The sequence below is a fragment of the Schistocerca serialis genome, chromosome 1 (assembly GCF_023864345.2).
Source record: "Schistocerca serialis cubense isolate TAMUIC-IGC-003099 chromosome 1, iqSchSeri2.2, whole genome shotgun sequence".
In the NCBI taxonomy this organism is placed as follows: Eukaryota; Metazoa; Arthropoda; class Insecta; order Orthoptera; family Acrididae; genus Schistocerca; species Schistocerca serialis.
In genome coordinates, this window is record NC_064638.1 from 691,838,073 (window position 1) to 691,853,479 (window position 15,407).

At 42.3% G+C, this 15,407-nt stretch overlaps 1 protein-coding gene across 1 annotated transcript in view; it reads left to right on the top strand.

Annotated features, from left to right (window-relative positions):
- Positions 1–15,407, top strand: part of LOC126425550 (pancreatic triacylglycerol lipase-like) — a 239,764-nt gene that overhangs the window by 78,117 nt on the left and 146,240 nt on the right. The window contains exon 4 of the mRNA XM_050088316.1: positions 8,466–8,606. Within this exon, the coding sequence (XP_049944273.1) occupies positions 8,466–8,606 (141 nt within the window). The remainder of the gene's footprint in view (positions 1–8,465; positions 8,607–15,407) is intronic.

Genomic DNA, 15,407 nt, shown 5'->3' on the forward strand with positions numbered 1-15,407 from the left:
AAGAGGGATAATTTGATCGAAAGGAGTACAATTTTTATACGTAGCCTAGGAATCAAGCAAGAGCAAGTTATTTTTACCACTTATTGGTGAAGAGCAGTGCTCATACCATAGTTGTAGTTCTCTTACGCCCGTTTTCGCACTCTTGCTTGCTACGACGTAAATATTCCCTGTTGCCTTTGCTGGATCACGCACACGAGAAGGAATCGTAGGGGACAGAGCACCCCCAACTTCTCATTGCACAAGAAATAGCTTTGCAGCTAATTTGCTATGCAGATTAACAGATGGCGTAATTCTATACGCGTGTGGTAAGGTACAGATGTTACTTGATTTTGATACACCTCTCTTGATACCCCTAATTTCCTTTCATTTGCATTTCATCTTTAAATCCTGATTGGTCGGAGTTGGAAACAAATTCCTTACTGAACGATGTAATGAGTTAGTTTATCTCATGTGCAAATTTTCTAGCCGATTCCGCAGTTTGTTGAGCATCGTCAAGATGATGCTTTCTTTGAAATTTCGTTATCTTATGTCTTCCAATTCTGTAGCACTGTTTGAAGTTATGCAACCATCCACGACTTCCCTTGACGTCATCGTAATATATGCTGTGCGCAGTTTGATGTGCTTAACTATCAAGCACATCCTGCAAATTGTATAGACAATCCTCGAAATGCGCAAACACCAGTTTCTGTAACAAGAGCGCCTGGTCGTCCCTTCAATATTCATAGTTTTCCTTAAGCACTACATGGTCATATTGGTGCAGACTTCTTCTAAATCTGTTCATAACTGTGTTTTGTTTATACTCCAGATGATCTTTCATGAACATAATTATGTTTAGTACCCGTTCCCTGGACAATGGTTCAAATGGCTCTGAGCACTATGGGACTTAACTGCTGTGGTCATCAGTCCCCTAGAACTTAGAACTACTTAAACCGAACTAACCTAAGGACATCACACACCTCCATACCCGAGGCGGGATTCGAACCTGCGACCGTAGTGGTCGCGCGGTTCCAGACTGTAGCGCCTAGAGCCGCTCGGCCACACCGGCTGGCCCCTGGACAATGATTATCCTTCACTACGTTTCACTGGAGATGCGAATTGTGGCTCCCTTTCCGATACGATGAACTACATGACTCGAAACCTGTTTCAGTATCACTTTCACTTGTTAAGTACGTATCATCAGCATTGTAGTCTTCAGGTACATTGCCCGTACAGTTGAGCGTGTAGGACACCCCACTTTCCACTGACTCATCTTGCAGAAACGCTAATATTTCATCTGCCACTTCTCTCTCACTCTGCGAAATTCCTCGGGTTCCCTTCTGACGAAATTTCAACTTCGGAAAGTTGTAGATATAATGCAGTGTGTGTTTTGTTTATTGTTGTCATTGCTCTGCTTTGTATCAGCACTTCTAGCACTGTAACACTGTTGTGAGTTACACGTCGACTAAGCAACTCAACTACTCTCGGTAGCCTCACGCTGTACTCACCCTTCAATACCCTCCCCCCCTCCCAGTCCCGCCCCCTTTTGCGTTGGCAGCCAATATTGCTCTTGCATGGTTGACAATATGTGCGGCGTCGAATGCCATAAACATCTTTGGCCCTCTGCGACCTCGCACTCAAGGAGTTCCACGTCACTTCTGCAAGACAATATGGAACAACCTGCGTGTGGCGGTAAACAGTGATCTAACAGCTGACCAGGATTTTTTCTCAGTACAGACCTACCACTAGATACCGCGTCCCTCGTTTGTCCTTACTTATGATGCAGCAGCAGTTAAGCCCTACACCCGTCTGTGCACCTAACTGAACCTTCCTAACTGAACCTTCCTAACTACAAAAACAACTTAATATGATAACATTCATCACATTGCCAAGGCCCTTTGTCTTCCAGTTAACTTGATGTACAGAATTTACAGCATTAATGCAAAGTAGACACTAGCACTCAGCAGAATTTAGGGAGGTTACGAGACAGAAACTAATTCCTACTGACGTAACAACTATAGCCTACCGAATTTAGCTACATCTACATCTTCGTGATTACTCTGCTATTCACAATAAAGTGCCTGGCAGAGGGTTCAATAAACACCTTCATGCTCTCTCTCTACCGTTCCACTCTCGAACGGCACGCGGGAAAAACGAGCACTTAAATTTTTCCGTGCGAGCCCTGATTTCTCTTACTTTATCGTGATGATCATTTCTCCCTATGTAGGTGGGTGCCAACAGAATGTTTTCGCAATCGGAGGAGAAAACTGGTGATTGAAATTTCATGAGAAGATCCCGTCCCAACGAAAAACGCCTTGTTTTAATGATTGCCACTCCAATTCACGTATCTCCCCTATTTCGCTATAATACAAAACGAGCTGCACTTCTTTGTAGTTTTTCGATGTCATCCGTCCGTCCCACCTGATGTGGATCCCACACCACACAGCAGTACTCCAGTATAGGGCGGACAAACGTAGTGTTGCACCTTCTAAGTGTTCTGTCAGTGAATCGCAGTCTTTGGTTTGCTCTACCCACAATAATATCTATGTGATCGTTCCAATTTAGGTTATTTGTAATTGTAATCCCTAAGTATTTAGTTGAATTTACAGCTCTAAGATTTGTGTGACATATTGCGTAATCGAAATTTTGCTGATTTCTTTTAGTACTCATGTGAATAACTTCGCACTTTTCTTTATTCAGGGTCAATTGCCACTTTTCGCACCATACAGATATCTTATCTAAATCATTTTGCAAGTCGTTTTGATCATCTGATAACTTTAAAAGACGGTAAATGATAGCATAATCTGCAAACAATCTAAGACGGCTACTCAGATTGTCTCCTGTGTCTTTAATATAGTTCAGGAACAATTGAGGGCCTATAACACTTCCTTGGGGAACGCCGGATACTACTTCTGTTTTACTCGATGACTTTCCGTCTATTACTACGAACTGTGACCTTTCTGACAGGAAATCACGAATCAAGTCGCACAACTGAGGCGATACTCCATAGGCACGCTGTTTGATTAGAAGACGCTTGTGAGGAACGGTGTCGAAATCCTACTCGCTCATAACATTACCATCACTTTGCTGCTCTGCCACGAGGGACATAAACACGACGCATGAGGATAGTTTTGGAATCTGCTGGCAATAAGGCAGACGATTTGTCCAGAACACAATCTACGCTAATCCCTCCAGTCTTGACTGCGTGGCCATTGTCGACAATATAGAGCAGTATCGAACCAGTATACAAATGAATAATTAGCTGCATCTCACTTACTGACAGTTGATTGTCTGATGATGTATGACGCGCGATTAGAGTTGTTCAGTTAAACCACAACCATCTAGGTTTGTAGATATTGTCACCAGCACATCTATTAAAAGCACTGTCTACGTGAATGTATGCCATTGTTCATTTAACAAGAAATAAACAGATACAAAGCTTATGATGTAACTAAGTTGGACTCTCATCTGATATGGGTCTGATCTCGCTTATATCGACATGCTCTACTCAACACAATCGTCTGTCAGTCATACTTTTAACTTTCGAATCTACATCAGACAAGACACTATATCAATTACTTTTCTGCCAAAATTGTAGAGTCCTAAATCGGTTCCTCCAGTGGTAGCACTTTAGGAACTATCTTTGATAAAAAATTCGCTTCAGTATTATTCTTATGAAAACGCGTTTTATTGCTGGAGTATTTTCTTTCCGCAGTCGTCCATTCCTTGGACTCGTCCATCTTCTGAACTCCAAGTGATATCTGTCCTCGGGAACTGTCTTCCTTTCAGTTTGTGCGTTTTTGTATCCTTCTTCAAAACTTTCCTTAACCGCGCTCTGAAGCCTGCCATGATGACGTGTCGTCCTTGGGCGTCCTCCAGCCCTACCAATTCGACTGTGGTAGCTACCTGCCTCTGCACGGCCCCCAGAATTATAACTGCAGTTCTTCATTAAAACTGAAATATCCCATGATCTACAACGTGCGTGACGATGCTGTTTTCATCAAACTTACTCTAATAAAATTCTACACATTATTGCACCAGGTTATTTCTCTCCTTCATCATTTTAATTAATTAACTTATTAACTAGAAGTGTGATTTCACTGCTGCATCTGAGCTGTGAGGGATGTGTTGACTTTGACAGTATGGATCCATCTCCACAGGACCTTTTTGGCTTGTAGGCGACCACTATGAACAAAAGTACAAATCCCCGAGCACCATGATAAATGAAGTAGTTGGGCAAGGAAACACCTGGAATGGAACCATATTAACGGTGCAGGATTGCCTTCATTGATAGGGGCAAGATCTTTCAGATGCATGTTGATTGTTGTAGAAGATTGTTGAGTGGGCCAAGTAGCAATGAAAGTGTCAGGCCAACAGTCTATGGATTCGGGTGGGAGATGGTTCTTTCATGAAACTTCCTGGCAGATTAAAACTGTGGGCCAGATCGAGACTCGAACTCGGGACCTTTGCCTTTCGCGGGCAAGTACTCTGCCAACTGAGCTACCCAAGCACCACTTATGGCTGGACCTCACAGCTTCAATTCTGCCAGTACCTCGCTTCCTACCTTCTTCCAGGAGTGCTAGTTCTGCAAGGTTCGCAGAAGAGCTTCTGTGAAGTTTGGAAGGTAGGGAGCGAGGTACTGGCAGAAAAGCTGTGAGGAGGAGTCGTGAGTAGTGCTTGAGTAACTCAGTTGGCAGAGCACTTGCCTGTGAAAGGCAAAGGTCCCGTGTTCGAGTCTCAGCCCGGCATACGGTTTTAATCTGCCAGTAAGTTTCATATCAGCGCACACCGCTGCAGAGTGAAAATCTCATTCCCATTCTGGTTCTTTCATGTTTTTCTCTGATATTATGTGCAGATGGCAGACGACTCTCATCAATATCGATGATTATTTGAGGGCTCTGCAGTATCGAGATAGGATCTTCCAAGTTACAGTCCAAAGCTACAGTCCACATTTCGTCGATGGTTAGTCTTTCTATGCGATAATTTACGATCAGACTGTACCCACTTTCTAGCACGAGGCAGGATTCATCGAAATGGAACTACTAAAATTAACCTTGCTGAGTATTCTTTGGACCAGTTGAAAGCTGCAGTGCATTGTCACAGGAAGACTCCTCACATACTCGATGAACGCAACAAGGTCACCATCGAAGAATGGGGCAGGCAGCATATCAGACACCTCATGGAAAGTATAGCACGGAGGATCCGTGCATGCTATGCCACATGGAGTGGAGCAACACACTATTCACTCCAAAGCTGTTTATTTTAGATTCGTAAGGGTTATTCTCCCCCATTCGGATGTCCGGGCGGGGACTACTCAAGAGGACGTTGTTATCAGGAGAAAGAAAACTGGTGTTCTACGGATCGGAGCGTGGAATGTCAGATCCCTTAATCGGCCAGGTAGGTTAGAAAATTTAAAAAGGGAAATGGATAGGTTAAAGTTAGATATAGTGGGAATTAGTGAAGTTCGGTGATAGGAGAACAAGACTTTTGGTCAGGTGAATACAGGGTTATAAATACAAAATCAAATAGGGGTAATGCAGGAGTAGGTTTAATAATGAATAAAAAAATAGGAGTACGGGTAAGCTACTACCAACAGCATAATGAACGCATTATTGTGGCCAAGATGGAGACGAAGACCATGCCTACTACAGTAGTACACGTTTATATGCCAACTAGCTCTGCAGATGATGAAGAAATTAATGAAATGTATGATGAGATAAAAGAAATTATTGAGGTAGTGAAGGGAGACGAAAATTTAATAGTCATGGGTGACTGAAATTCGAGAGTAGGAAAAGGGAGAGAAGGAAACATAGTAGGTGAATATGGATTAGGGGTAAGAAATGAAAGAGGAAGCCGTCTGATAGAATTTTGCACAGAGCATAATTTAATCATAGCTAACACTTGGTTCAAGAATCATAAAAGAAGACAGTACACATGGAAGAATCCGGAGATACTAGAAGGTATCAGATAGAATATATAATGGCAGGACAGAGATTTAGGAACCAGGTTTTAAATTGTAAGACATTTCCAGGGGCAGATGTGGACTCTGACCACAATCAATTGGTTATGAACTGTAGATTAATACTGAAGAAACTGCAAAAAGGTGGAAATTTAAGGAGATGGGACCTGGATAAGCTGACTAAACCAGAGGTTGTGCAGACTTTCAGGCAGAAAGGAATGGGAGAAAGAAATACAGTAGAAGAAGAATGGGTAGCTCTGAGGGATGAAGTAGTGAAGGCAGCAGAGGATCAAGAAGGAAAAAAGACGAAGGCTCGTAAAAATCCTTGGGTAACAGAAGAAATATTGAATTTAATTGATGAAACAAGGAGATATAAAAATGCAGTACATGAAGCAGGCAAAAAGGAATACAAACGTCTCAAAAATGAGATCGACAGGAAGTGCAAAATGGGTAAGCAGGGATGGCTAGAGGACAAATGTAAGGATGTAGAGGCTTATCTCACTAGGGGTAAGATAGATACTGCCAACAGGAAAGTTAAAGAGACCTTTGGAGCAAAGAGAGCCACTTGTATGAATATCAAGAGCTCAGATAGAAACCCAGTTCTAAGCAGAAGGGAAAGCAGAAAGGTGGAAGGAGTATATAGAGGGTCTATACAAGGGCGATGTACTTGGGGACAATATTCTGGAAATGGAAGAGGATGTAGGTTAAGATGAAATGGGAGATACGATACTGCATGAAGAGTTTGACAGAGCACTGAAAGATCTGAGTCGAAACAAGGCCCCGCGAGTAGACAACATTCCATTAGAACTACTGACGGCCTTGGGAGAGCCAGTCCTGACAAAAATCTACCATCCGGTGAGCAAGATGTATGAGACAGGCGATATACCCTCAGACTTCAAGAAGAATATAGTAATTCCAAACCCAAAGAAAGGAGGCGTTGACAGATGTGAAAATTACCGGACAATCAGTTTAATAAGCCACAGCTGCAAAATAATTATGCGAATTCTTTACAGTCGAATGGAAAAACTGGTAGAAGCCGACCTCGGGGAAGATCAGTTTGGATTCCGTAGAAATGTTGGAACACGTGAGGCAATACTGACGTTACGACTTATCTTAGAAAATAGATTAAGGAAAGGCAAACCTACGTTTCTAGCATTTGTAGACTTAGAGAAAGCTTTTGATAATGTTGACTGGAATACTCTCTTTCAAATTCTAAAGGTGGCAGGGGTAAAATACAGGGAGCGAAAGGCTGTTTACTATTTGTAAAGAAACCAGATGGAAGTTATAAGAGTCGAGGGGCACGAAAAGGAAGCAGTGGTTGGGAAGGAAGTAAGGGAGGGCTGTAGCCTCTCTCCGATGTTATTCAATGTGTATATTGAGCAAGCAGTAAAGGAAACAAAAGAAAAGTTAGGAGTAGGTATTAAAATCCATGGAGAAGAAATAAAAACTTTGAGGTTCGCCGATGACATTGAAATTCTGTCAGAGACAGCAAAGGACTTGGAAGAGCAGTTGAACGGAATGGACAGCGTCTTGAAAGGAGGATACAAGATGAACATCAACAAAAGCAAAACGAGGATAATGGAATGTAGTCGAATTAAGTCGGGTGATGCTGAGGGAATTAGATTAGGAAATGAGACACTTAAAGTAATAATGGAGTTTTGCTATTTGGGGAGCAAAATAACTGATGCTGGTCGAAGTAGAGAGGATATAAAATGTAGATTGGCAATGGCAAGGAAAGCGTTTCTGAAAAAGGGAAATTTGTTAACATCGAGTATAGATTTAAGCGCAGGAAGTCGTTCCTGAAAGTATTTGTATGGAGTGTAACCATGTATGGAAGTGAAACATGGACGATAAATAGTTTGGACAAGAAGAGAATAGAAGCTTTCGAAATGTGGTGCTACAGAAGAATGCTAAAGATTAGATGGGTAGATCACATAACTAATGGGGAGGTATTGAATAGAATTGGGGAGAAGAGGAGCTTGTGGCACAACTTGGCTAGAAGAAGGGACTGGTTGGTAGGACATGTTCTGAGAAATCGAGGGATCACCAATTTAGTATTGGAGGGCAGCGTGGAGGGTAAAAGTCGTTGAGGGAGACCAAGAGATGAATACACTAAGGAGATTCAGAGGGATGTAGGTTGCAGTAGGTACTGGGAGATGATGAAGCTTGCACGGGATAGAGTAGCATGGAGAGCTGCATCAAACCAGTCTCAGGACTGAAGACCACAACAACAACAAGGCTTATTCGTCCATTTCCTGCCCCTCTTGGATCTAAGCCTACACAAATTCTCACTTACGCTAGTGGTTCAACTTAGTTTCAGATCGTGATCTGTCAATATTCAAAGAAGCCATGATAAAGTGTTAGTTCTCAACAGAAAAGACGAGAAGACAATATTTTTGTGGTTGATAACGAAAGCTTTAGTACTTTCCGTCTTCGCCGTTGCATCCCCTATGTTAGCAATGTGTAATGAACTGAGAAAGAATGACGAGTAGTGAAACTGACAGCTGCTGACTGCTATTTCTTTCCGCAGGAGATGGCGGTGGAGTTCCTGAAGCGCGAGCCGTGCAACGTGTTCATCGTGCAGTGGGACGGCGAGGTCAACTACTTCCAGGCGACGCAGGACATCCGCGTCGTGGCGCTCGAGATAGCCGCCCTGATCAACCACCTCGCGGTCAGCCATAGCCTTCAGTACTCTTTCTGCTCGGAAATACTTGCACCTTTATGTTAACCAAGACTGGAACGCGAAACATCTGAAACTTCCTGGCAGATTAAAATTACTTGCCGACAGGACTCGAACCTGGATACTTTGTCTTCTGCGAGCAAATGCTCTACCGACTGAGCTATGGAATCACGACTCACCAGCCGCCTTCACAACTTCCGCCAGTGCCTCCCTCCTACCTTCGAAACATCGTAGAAGGTCTGCGCCATAACCTGATGAGATATCACTCCAGTTCTAACACATTGTTTTAACCTGTGAGGAAGTTTCAGAACAGTACATATTCCACTGCAAAGTGGAAACACACTGGCCAACAAAAATACAGGGTTATTACAAATGATTGAAGCGATTTCACAGCTCTACAATAACTTTATTATTTGAGATATTTTCACAATGCTTTGCACACACATACAAAAACTCAACAAGTTTTTTTAGGCATTCACAAATGTTCGATATGTGCCCCTTTAGTGATTCGGCAGACATCAAGCCGATAATCAAGTTTCTCCCACACTCGGCGCAGCATGTCCCCATCAATGAGTTCGAAAGCATCGTTGATGCGAGCTCGCAGTTCTGGCACGTTTCTTGGTAGAGGAGGTTTAAACACTCAATCTTTCACATAACCTCACAGATAGAAATCGCATGGGGTTAAGCCGGGAGAGCGTGGAGGCCATGACATGAATTGCTGATCATGATCTCCACCACGACCGTTCCATCGGTTTTCCAATCTCCTGTTTAGGAAATGCCGAACATCACGATGGAAGTGTGGTGGAGCACCATCCTGTTGAAAGATGAAGTCGGCGCTGTCGGTCTCCAGTTGTGGCATGAGCCAATTTTCCAGTATGTCCAGATACACGTGTCCTGTAACGTTTTCCTTGCAGAAGAAAAAGGGGCTGTAAACTTTAATCCGTGAGATTGCACAAAACACGTTAACTTTTGGTGAATTGCGAATTTGCTGCACGAATGCGTGAGGATTCTCTACCGCCCAGATTCGCACATTGTGTCTGTTCACTTCACCATTAAGAAAAAATGTTGCTTCATCACTGAAAACGAGTTTCGCACTGAACGCATCCTCTTCCATGAGCTGTTGCAACCGCGCCAAAAATTCAAAGCGTTTGACTTTGTCATCGGGTGTCAGGGCTTGTAGCAATTGTAAACGGTAAGGCTTCTGCTTTAGACTTTTCCGTAAGATTTTCCAAACCGTCGGCTGTGGTACATTTAGCTCCCTCCTTGCTTTATTCGTCGACTTCCGCGGGCTACGCGTGAAACTTGCCCGCACGCGTTCAACCGTTTCTTCGCTCACTGCAGGCCGACCCGTTAATTTCCCCTTACAGAGGCACCCAGAAGCTTTAAACTGCGCATTCCATCGCCGAATGGAGTTAGCAATTGGTGGATCTTTGTTGAACTTCGTCCTGAAGTGTCGTTGCACTGTTATGACTGGCTGATGTGAGTGCATTTCAAGCACGACATACGCTTTCTCGGCTCCTGTCGCCATTTTGTCTCACTGCGCTCTCGAGCGCTCTGGCGGCAGAAACCTGAAGTGCGGCTTAAGCCGAACAAAACTTCGAGTTTTTCTACGTATCTGTAGTGTGTCGTGACCATATGTCAATGAATGGAGCTACAGTGAATTTATGAAATCGCTTCAATCATTTGTAATAGCCCTGTAAATCTTTCCTTGGTTATAGGAATAATATGCACCATTTCTGGAAAAATAATGTGCCACTGAATCCAAATCTAATTTTTGTATCGGCTTCAGTTTTAATGTAATAATGGTTTTTGTCAATGCTATAAAGCCTATTTACTGATATCTGGAAAAATGACACGATAACGCAAGAATACATTTTTTTAAGACATCAGTTTACAAACGAATCAAGGGAATGAGCAAAACAGGAGTAGGGGAAAGTAAAGAATCATACCTCAAAATATTTTCTTAGCGAATTCATGCCACTGTTTGCCTCAGGACATTCGCTTCCTCAGGACCAGCGGTAGTCGGACTACAGTGTAGTATTGCACTTGCCTTGATCACATTCTTCCATTTGAGAAATTCCCTGGCGAACTCGTTCTATATGTTCGTCAGTAAAGACGCCAAGCGTACCTGGTAATGGGTCCAAATGATCATATAGAAATGCATTTTAAATGACGCACTACATCCCATAAGATAGTATGATCTCAATAGTTTTTGCAAAATATCCCGATAGTTCTCTGCCTTGTGGTTGCCTAAAAGGTTCTTGCAAACACTTTTCAAATATAGTTATGCCATTCTTTAAATATGACTTAACAAATACATAAAATATTCATTACACATTAAATCCATAATTTTTAGTCCTAGAAATGTTTCTCCCTTCATATTTGCTTCTCTGATCCTTGCCAAATTCTCTCGCAAGTTCATACATCCACGTGTAGTTTTGCCCATTGTTTTCACAAAGTTTTTGACGAGACCCAGTTTAATTAGCAGCTGGGTCAACAAAAGAACAGTGGGGTGAACAAAAGAATCGTTCATCTTATTCTTCTATCCATGCCGCAATCCTTAGCGAAGAGACCATTTTTTCCCTTAACAGCATCTTTTTCTGCCAATGCTGTCACACTCACCCAGAAAGCACCAATGCTTTGTGTAAGGTGCATGCCGAGAAGTATTGGAAGATCACTACAATCTACATGCAAGACATTTGTATTTCTCATAATGGATAAGTGTGAGTAACAGTTTAAAATTCTCAGATTCTGGTCAACTGTATGCGCAACTGGACCATAAAGGAATTAGGTCTAACTGCTGAAAAGTACTGCTTTCATACTAGGCTGGAATCTGTAAAGAAGGGTCACATATTTACATTCACTATCACTACAAAAACTCACTTACTTATCCTTTAAAAGTATTTAGTAAATAACAGCGTGACGTTCACGAGAAACACTCACTTTAGTATCATGACATGTCCTACAGAACAGACACTACACGAGTGTAGTATATCTGTAAGTCTGACAGCTTCTGCATGCCTACTAGTGGTACAGGGTGCCATTCACGATGCAGTGTATGGTGGCTTGCAGAGTATGTATGTACATGCAGATATAATGCAAATATCTTCAGTGCAAATGCACACAAGGTTGCGAACCTCTTGCAGTAGTACAGGAAATGCTGCGAGCAAATGAGGGAAATGGACAGAGAGGCTACTTGATGATGTATGTTAAGTTCAGAATTTGGGTCGGACGGAAAGCTTGTGTCTTGTGTATTGAACTGGGGACCTAGAACCAACAGAAAGGCTTCGTCCCACCGTAGCTCTCAGTGGTTTACAACCCCACGACAGGCCACAGCAGTCCACCCACCCCACCGCCACCCCACACCGAACCCAGGGTTATTGTGCGGTTTGGCCACCTGTTAGATGACGGCTTGAAACGTGTATGTCAAGTGCAAAGCTTCAGTGGTCTGAGGCCTGAGTACAGGTGATGTGAGTGTGGACATACTACAGCTTTTCCAGATGCTACACATGTAAATGATAGTTGGAATTGTTATCTTGTTGGAACATGAAATTACTGTGGTCAGTGATCTGGCATGTGTACAGAAAATGATGTGGGTGGATGTATAGATTTATAGGTGTATAGATTTGACATGGAAAACTGTGAATACATGCTGGCTGGGGTAGCCGAGCGGTTCTAGGCGCTACAGTCTGGAACCGCGCGACCGCTACGCTCGCAGGTTCGAATCCTGCCTCGGGCATGGATGTGTGTGATGTCCTTAGGTTAGTTAGGTTTAAGTTGTTCTATGTTCTAGGGGACTCATGACCTCAGATGTTAAGTCCCATAGTGCTCAGAGCCATTTGAACCATTTGTGAATTCATTGCATCCATAGCTGTAAGGGGTATAGAAGATTTTAAATAAAAGATCATATTCAGTCGTAGGGAGGATATAGAATTATGTGGGAAATTGATATTTCCAGCACCAGTGTCGTCAGGAGGAAGTATTTCCGATACTTGACTCATCATCGAATGTCACCAGTTCCACAGTGCTTTAAAAAGATTTTAATTAATTAGTCAATCAGTTTGACAGAGTAAGGGAACTCTTTCCAAAACATCTGCAGCCCAACGCATTCCGAAGATCTGGCGTTTTCCCAGGTATCCCCTACTTTGTCCAGCGCAAAGGAGAGATTATTGTGGTTTCTGGTAGCACATGACAGAAGCTACCTAATTCTTCTGGAATGCCTTTGTTCCATAGCAACTGAAGAGTGAGAACAGAGATATGCACCAACAATAATCACCACGTATGCATGATGGGTGACAGGGGATAGGGACGAGGATGGATGGGAGAGGGAGGGAAGGGGGGAGAGAGAGAGGGGGGGGGGGGCAGAAGTAGGAAGTGAGTCTGGTATCAATGAGATGTCAGTACACGCTACTTTTGTTTGGTGGAGCCCAGTGAATGGCTCTTTGGTGTGTAGCTTGACTACAGTTTTGAAGCACGTGGTGTGGCATGACCCACTTGCGGTGCAAGTATTGTATTTGCAGAAATAAATGAAAATGACTAGTGTTTTATGTTGACAGGATTCTTCGTGGATCAGAAAAAATAATGCTACAAATTGTTTAAATATTCCTCACACTACCTTGATTTCCACAAATTATTTAAATGAACAGTATTCCATACACTGCATTCAGTTAGATGAGACATTTATATTAATCAAACGTGTGTCAATATTTCCAGAAGAGCTGAAGAACTGAAGCATTGTGGGACCCAATCCCAACGCAGGCAGTAAGGATTTTGACATAACTGTGCAAGGAAAATCCATGATGTTGTAAACCAGAAGAGCTATTTCCCACTAATTTTCGATAAATTTAAATAATTAGTCAATTAATTTGATATCAAAACTTGTTCAGGATTTCTGGGAGGGAGAAGGCTGGGAATTTCCAAGAGGGTGAGGTGGTGACATGTAGAGCCACTTAACTGACCAGTAGGCTAAGTGGGATTATAAATTTGGAAATGTAGAGTGGGGTAAGAACTGAACAATATGTTAAAGCTAAGAAAAGGTGTAACATGGAACAGAACAGTAGGTTAAGGGGAGGATTTAAAATCTGATAACCATGAAGAGTGGAGTGGTGCCCCATTCCGTCTGGAATGAATATGGCAACAGTGCAGAGTGGGGTGGTGGTGGCTTTGCAATACTACCGTTGACAGTTCAGGAGGACATGTGTGACAGAACACATGACATATATAGAGGGTGGTCAGATACAGTCTGTAAAGCTTGTAAGGGTTTTGCAGGGTAGGTTGTCCTGAGCAAGAAAATAATTTGGCAAGTTGCACCGTTTCCTTGTTATCTGGCACTGGAGTTAGAAGAATGAGGCCGATGTATGTGCAAGTTCAAGCGGTCCTCCAGAGACAGTATCCCCAAACGTGTTCTTTGTTTTGTTTCCTAAATCTGAACAAACAATCGAACCCACGCCAAAGGCTGAACAGTCTCATGTAGCATCCTCTATGCTATGAGAAAAACTGAGACTAATTGTATCTGGTGGGTCACTTGACTTTGCATGCACAATGGCCTGACTGGCTAACGTCGATGATCATGAAGTCGATAACAACCCTACTTAACGAATTTTTTCTTAACAATTGTTTTTCAGCACAACATTCCCCACAACATCCTACAAGCTTTGCGGCATTTTTCTGACCACCATATGTAGTATGTCTGCAACCTTGACTGCTATGATATCGTCAGTATAGACGCGCGATAGCGTCCAAACGTCTTGGCCGAATACAGGAAATACTACGAGCAAAGAAGGAAAATGGACAGGGACAGTACTAAGTAGTATGCAATAAGTTGAGAATTTGGGTCAAATGAAAAGCATAATCAGATAGCCAAAGCAGTCAAGGCGACAGCCTTTCATTAAAGATAAGTCGTCTACGCGAACTCCGTTAACTGGGCCGTTTTATGACATTTTGGTTGCAGATTGCAGTAGTACGTTGACTGTACACACTTACAGATATGTAGTTCACAACAGCATTAGCGTCAAAACAATGCCTTGAGACGGAGAGAGAAACCAGTTGATGTTGAAGATGCTGGTGACACAAAGTTACGTTCAAAATTCTACGAGTATACAGTGTAGAAAAGTTTGCAGGAGATAATTCGACAGTGGTTTTAGAAAAGAAAACTTTTATTTAGCAAGGTTTTAGGTGATCTAAAAATATACGTGATTATGTAGCTCTCAATTCGTTCAAGCAATCAGTCATTCATAATATGAAACACAGTCATAGCTCATTCACTCAAATGATTCAGAAATTTTACTTGTTAGAATGAAATAAGGCGATGATTCTTCTTCTCTGCAGGCTCGTGCTTTGCGGTAGTCTGCCAATCTGTACAAATAAAATGCCTCGTAATTTTGGGAGCGTTGTATAATCAGTCGGGAAACCTCAGATCAAGCGGATATTTGGCTTTGATGAAGTTTAACCTCCTGAAGAAGCAATGGAGCTCTTGGATTATTAAATGCAGGTTCGTATGTCAAATACACACCTTGTATAAAGGAGCAATATATATATATATATATATATATATATATATATATATATATATATATATATATATATTTCCCTTTTAATCGTACAGTTCGTATCAGTTATCTTCTGTCATAAATCTCAATAATCAGATTACAGTTCGTCAAAAACAAAACTCAGGCTAATCGGCACGAAGACAATCTCGGAAGCTTTTTTCTAACAACAACCACCAGAGAGAGTACTACAAAGAATAATTATGCGCTCATGGCATAGCCATTGTATGAAACTATTTTGCGCATG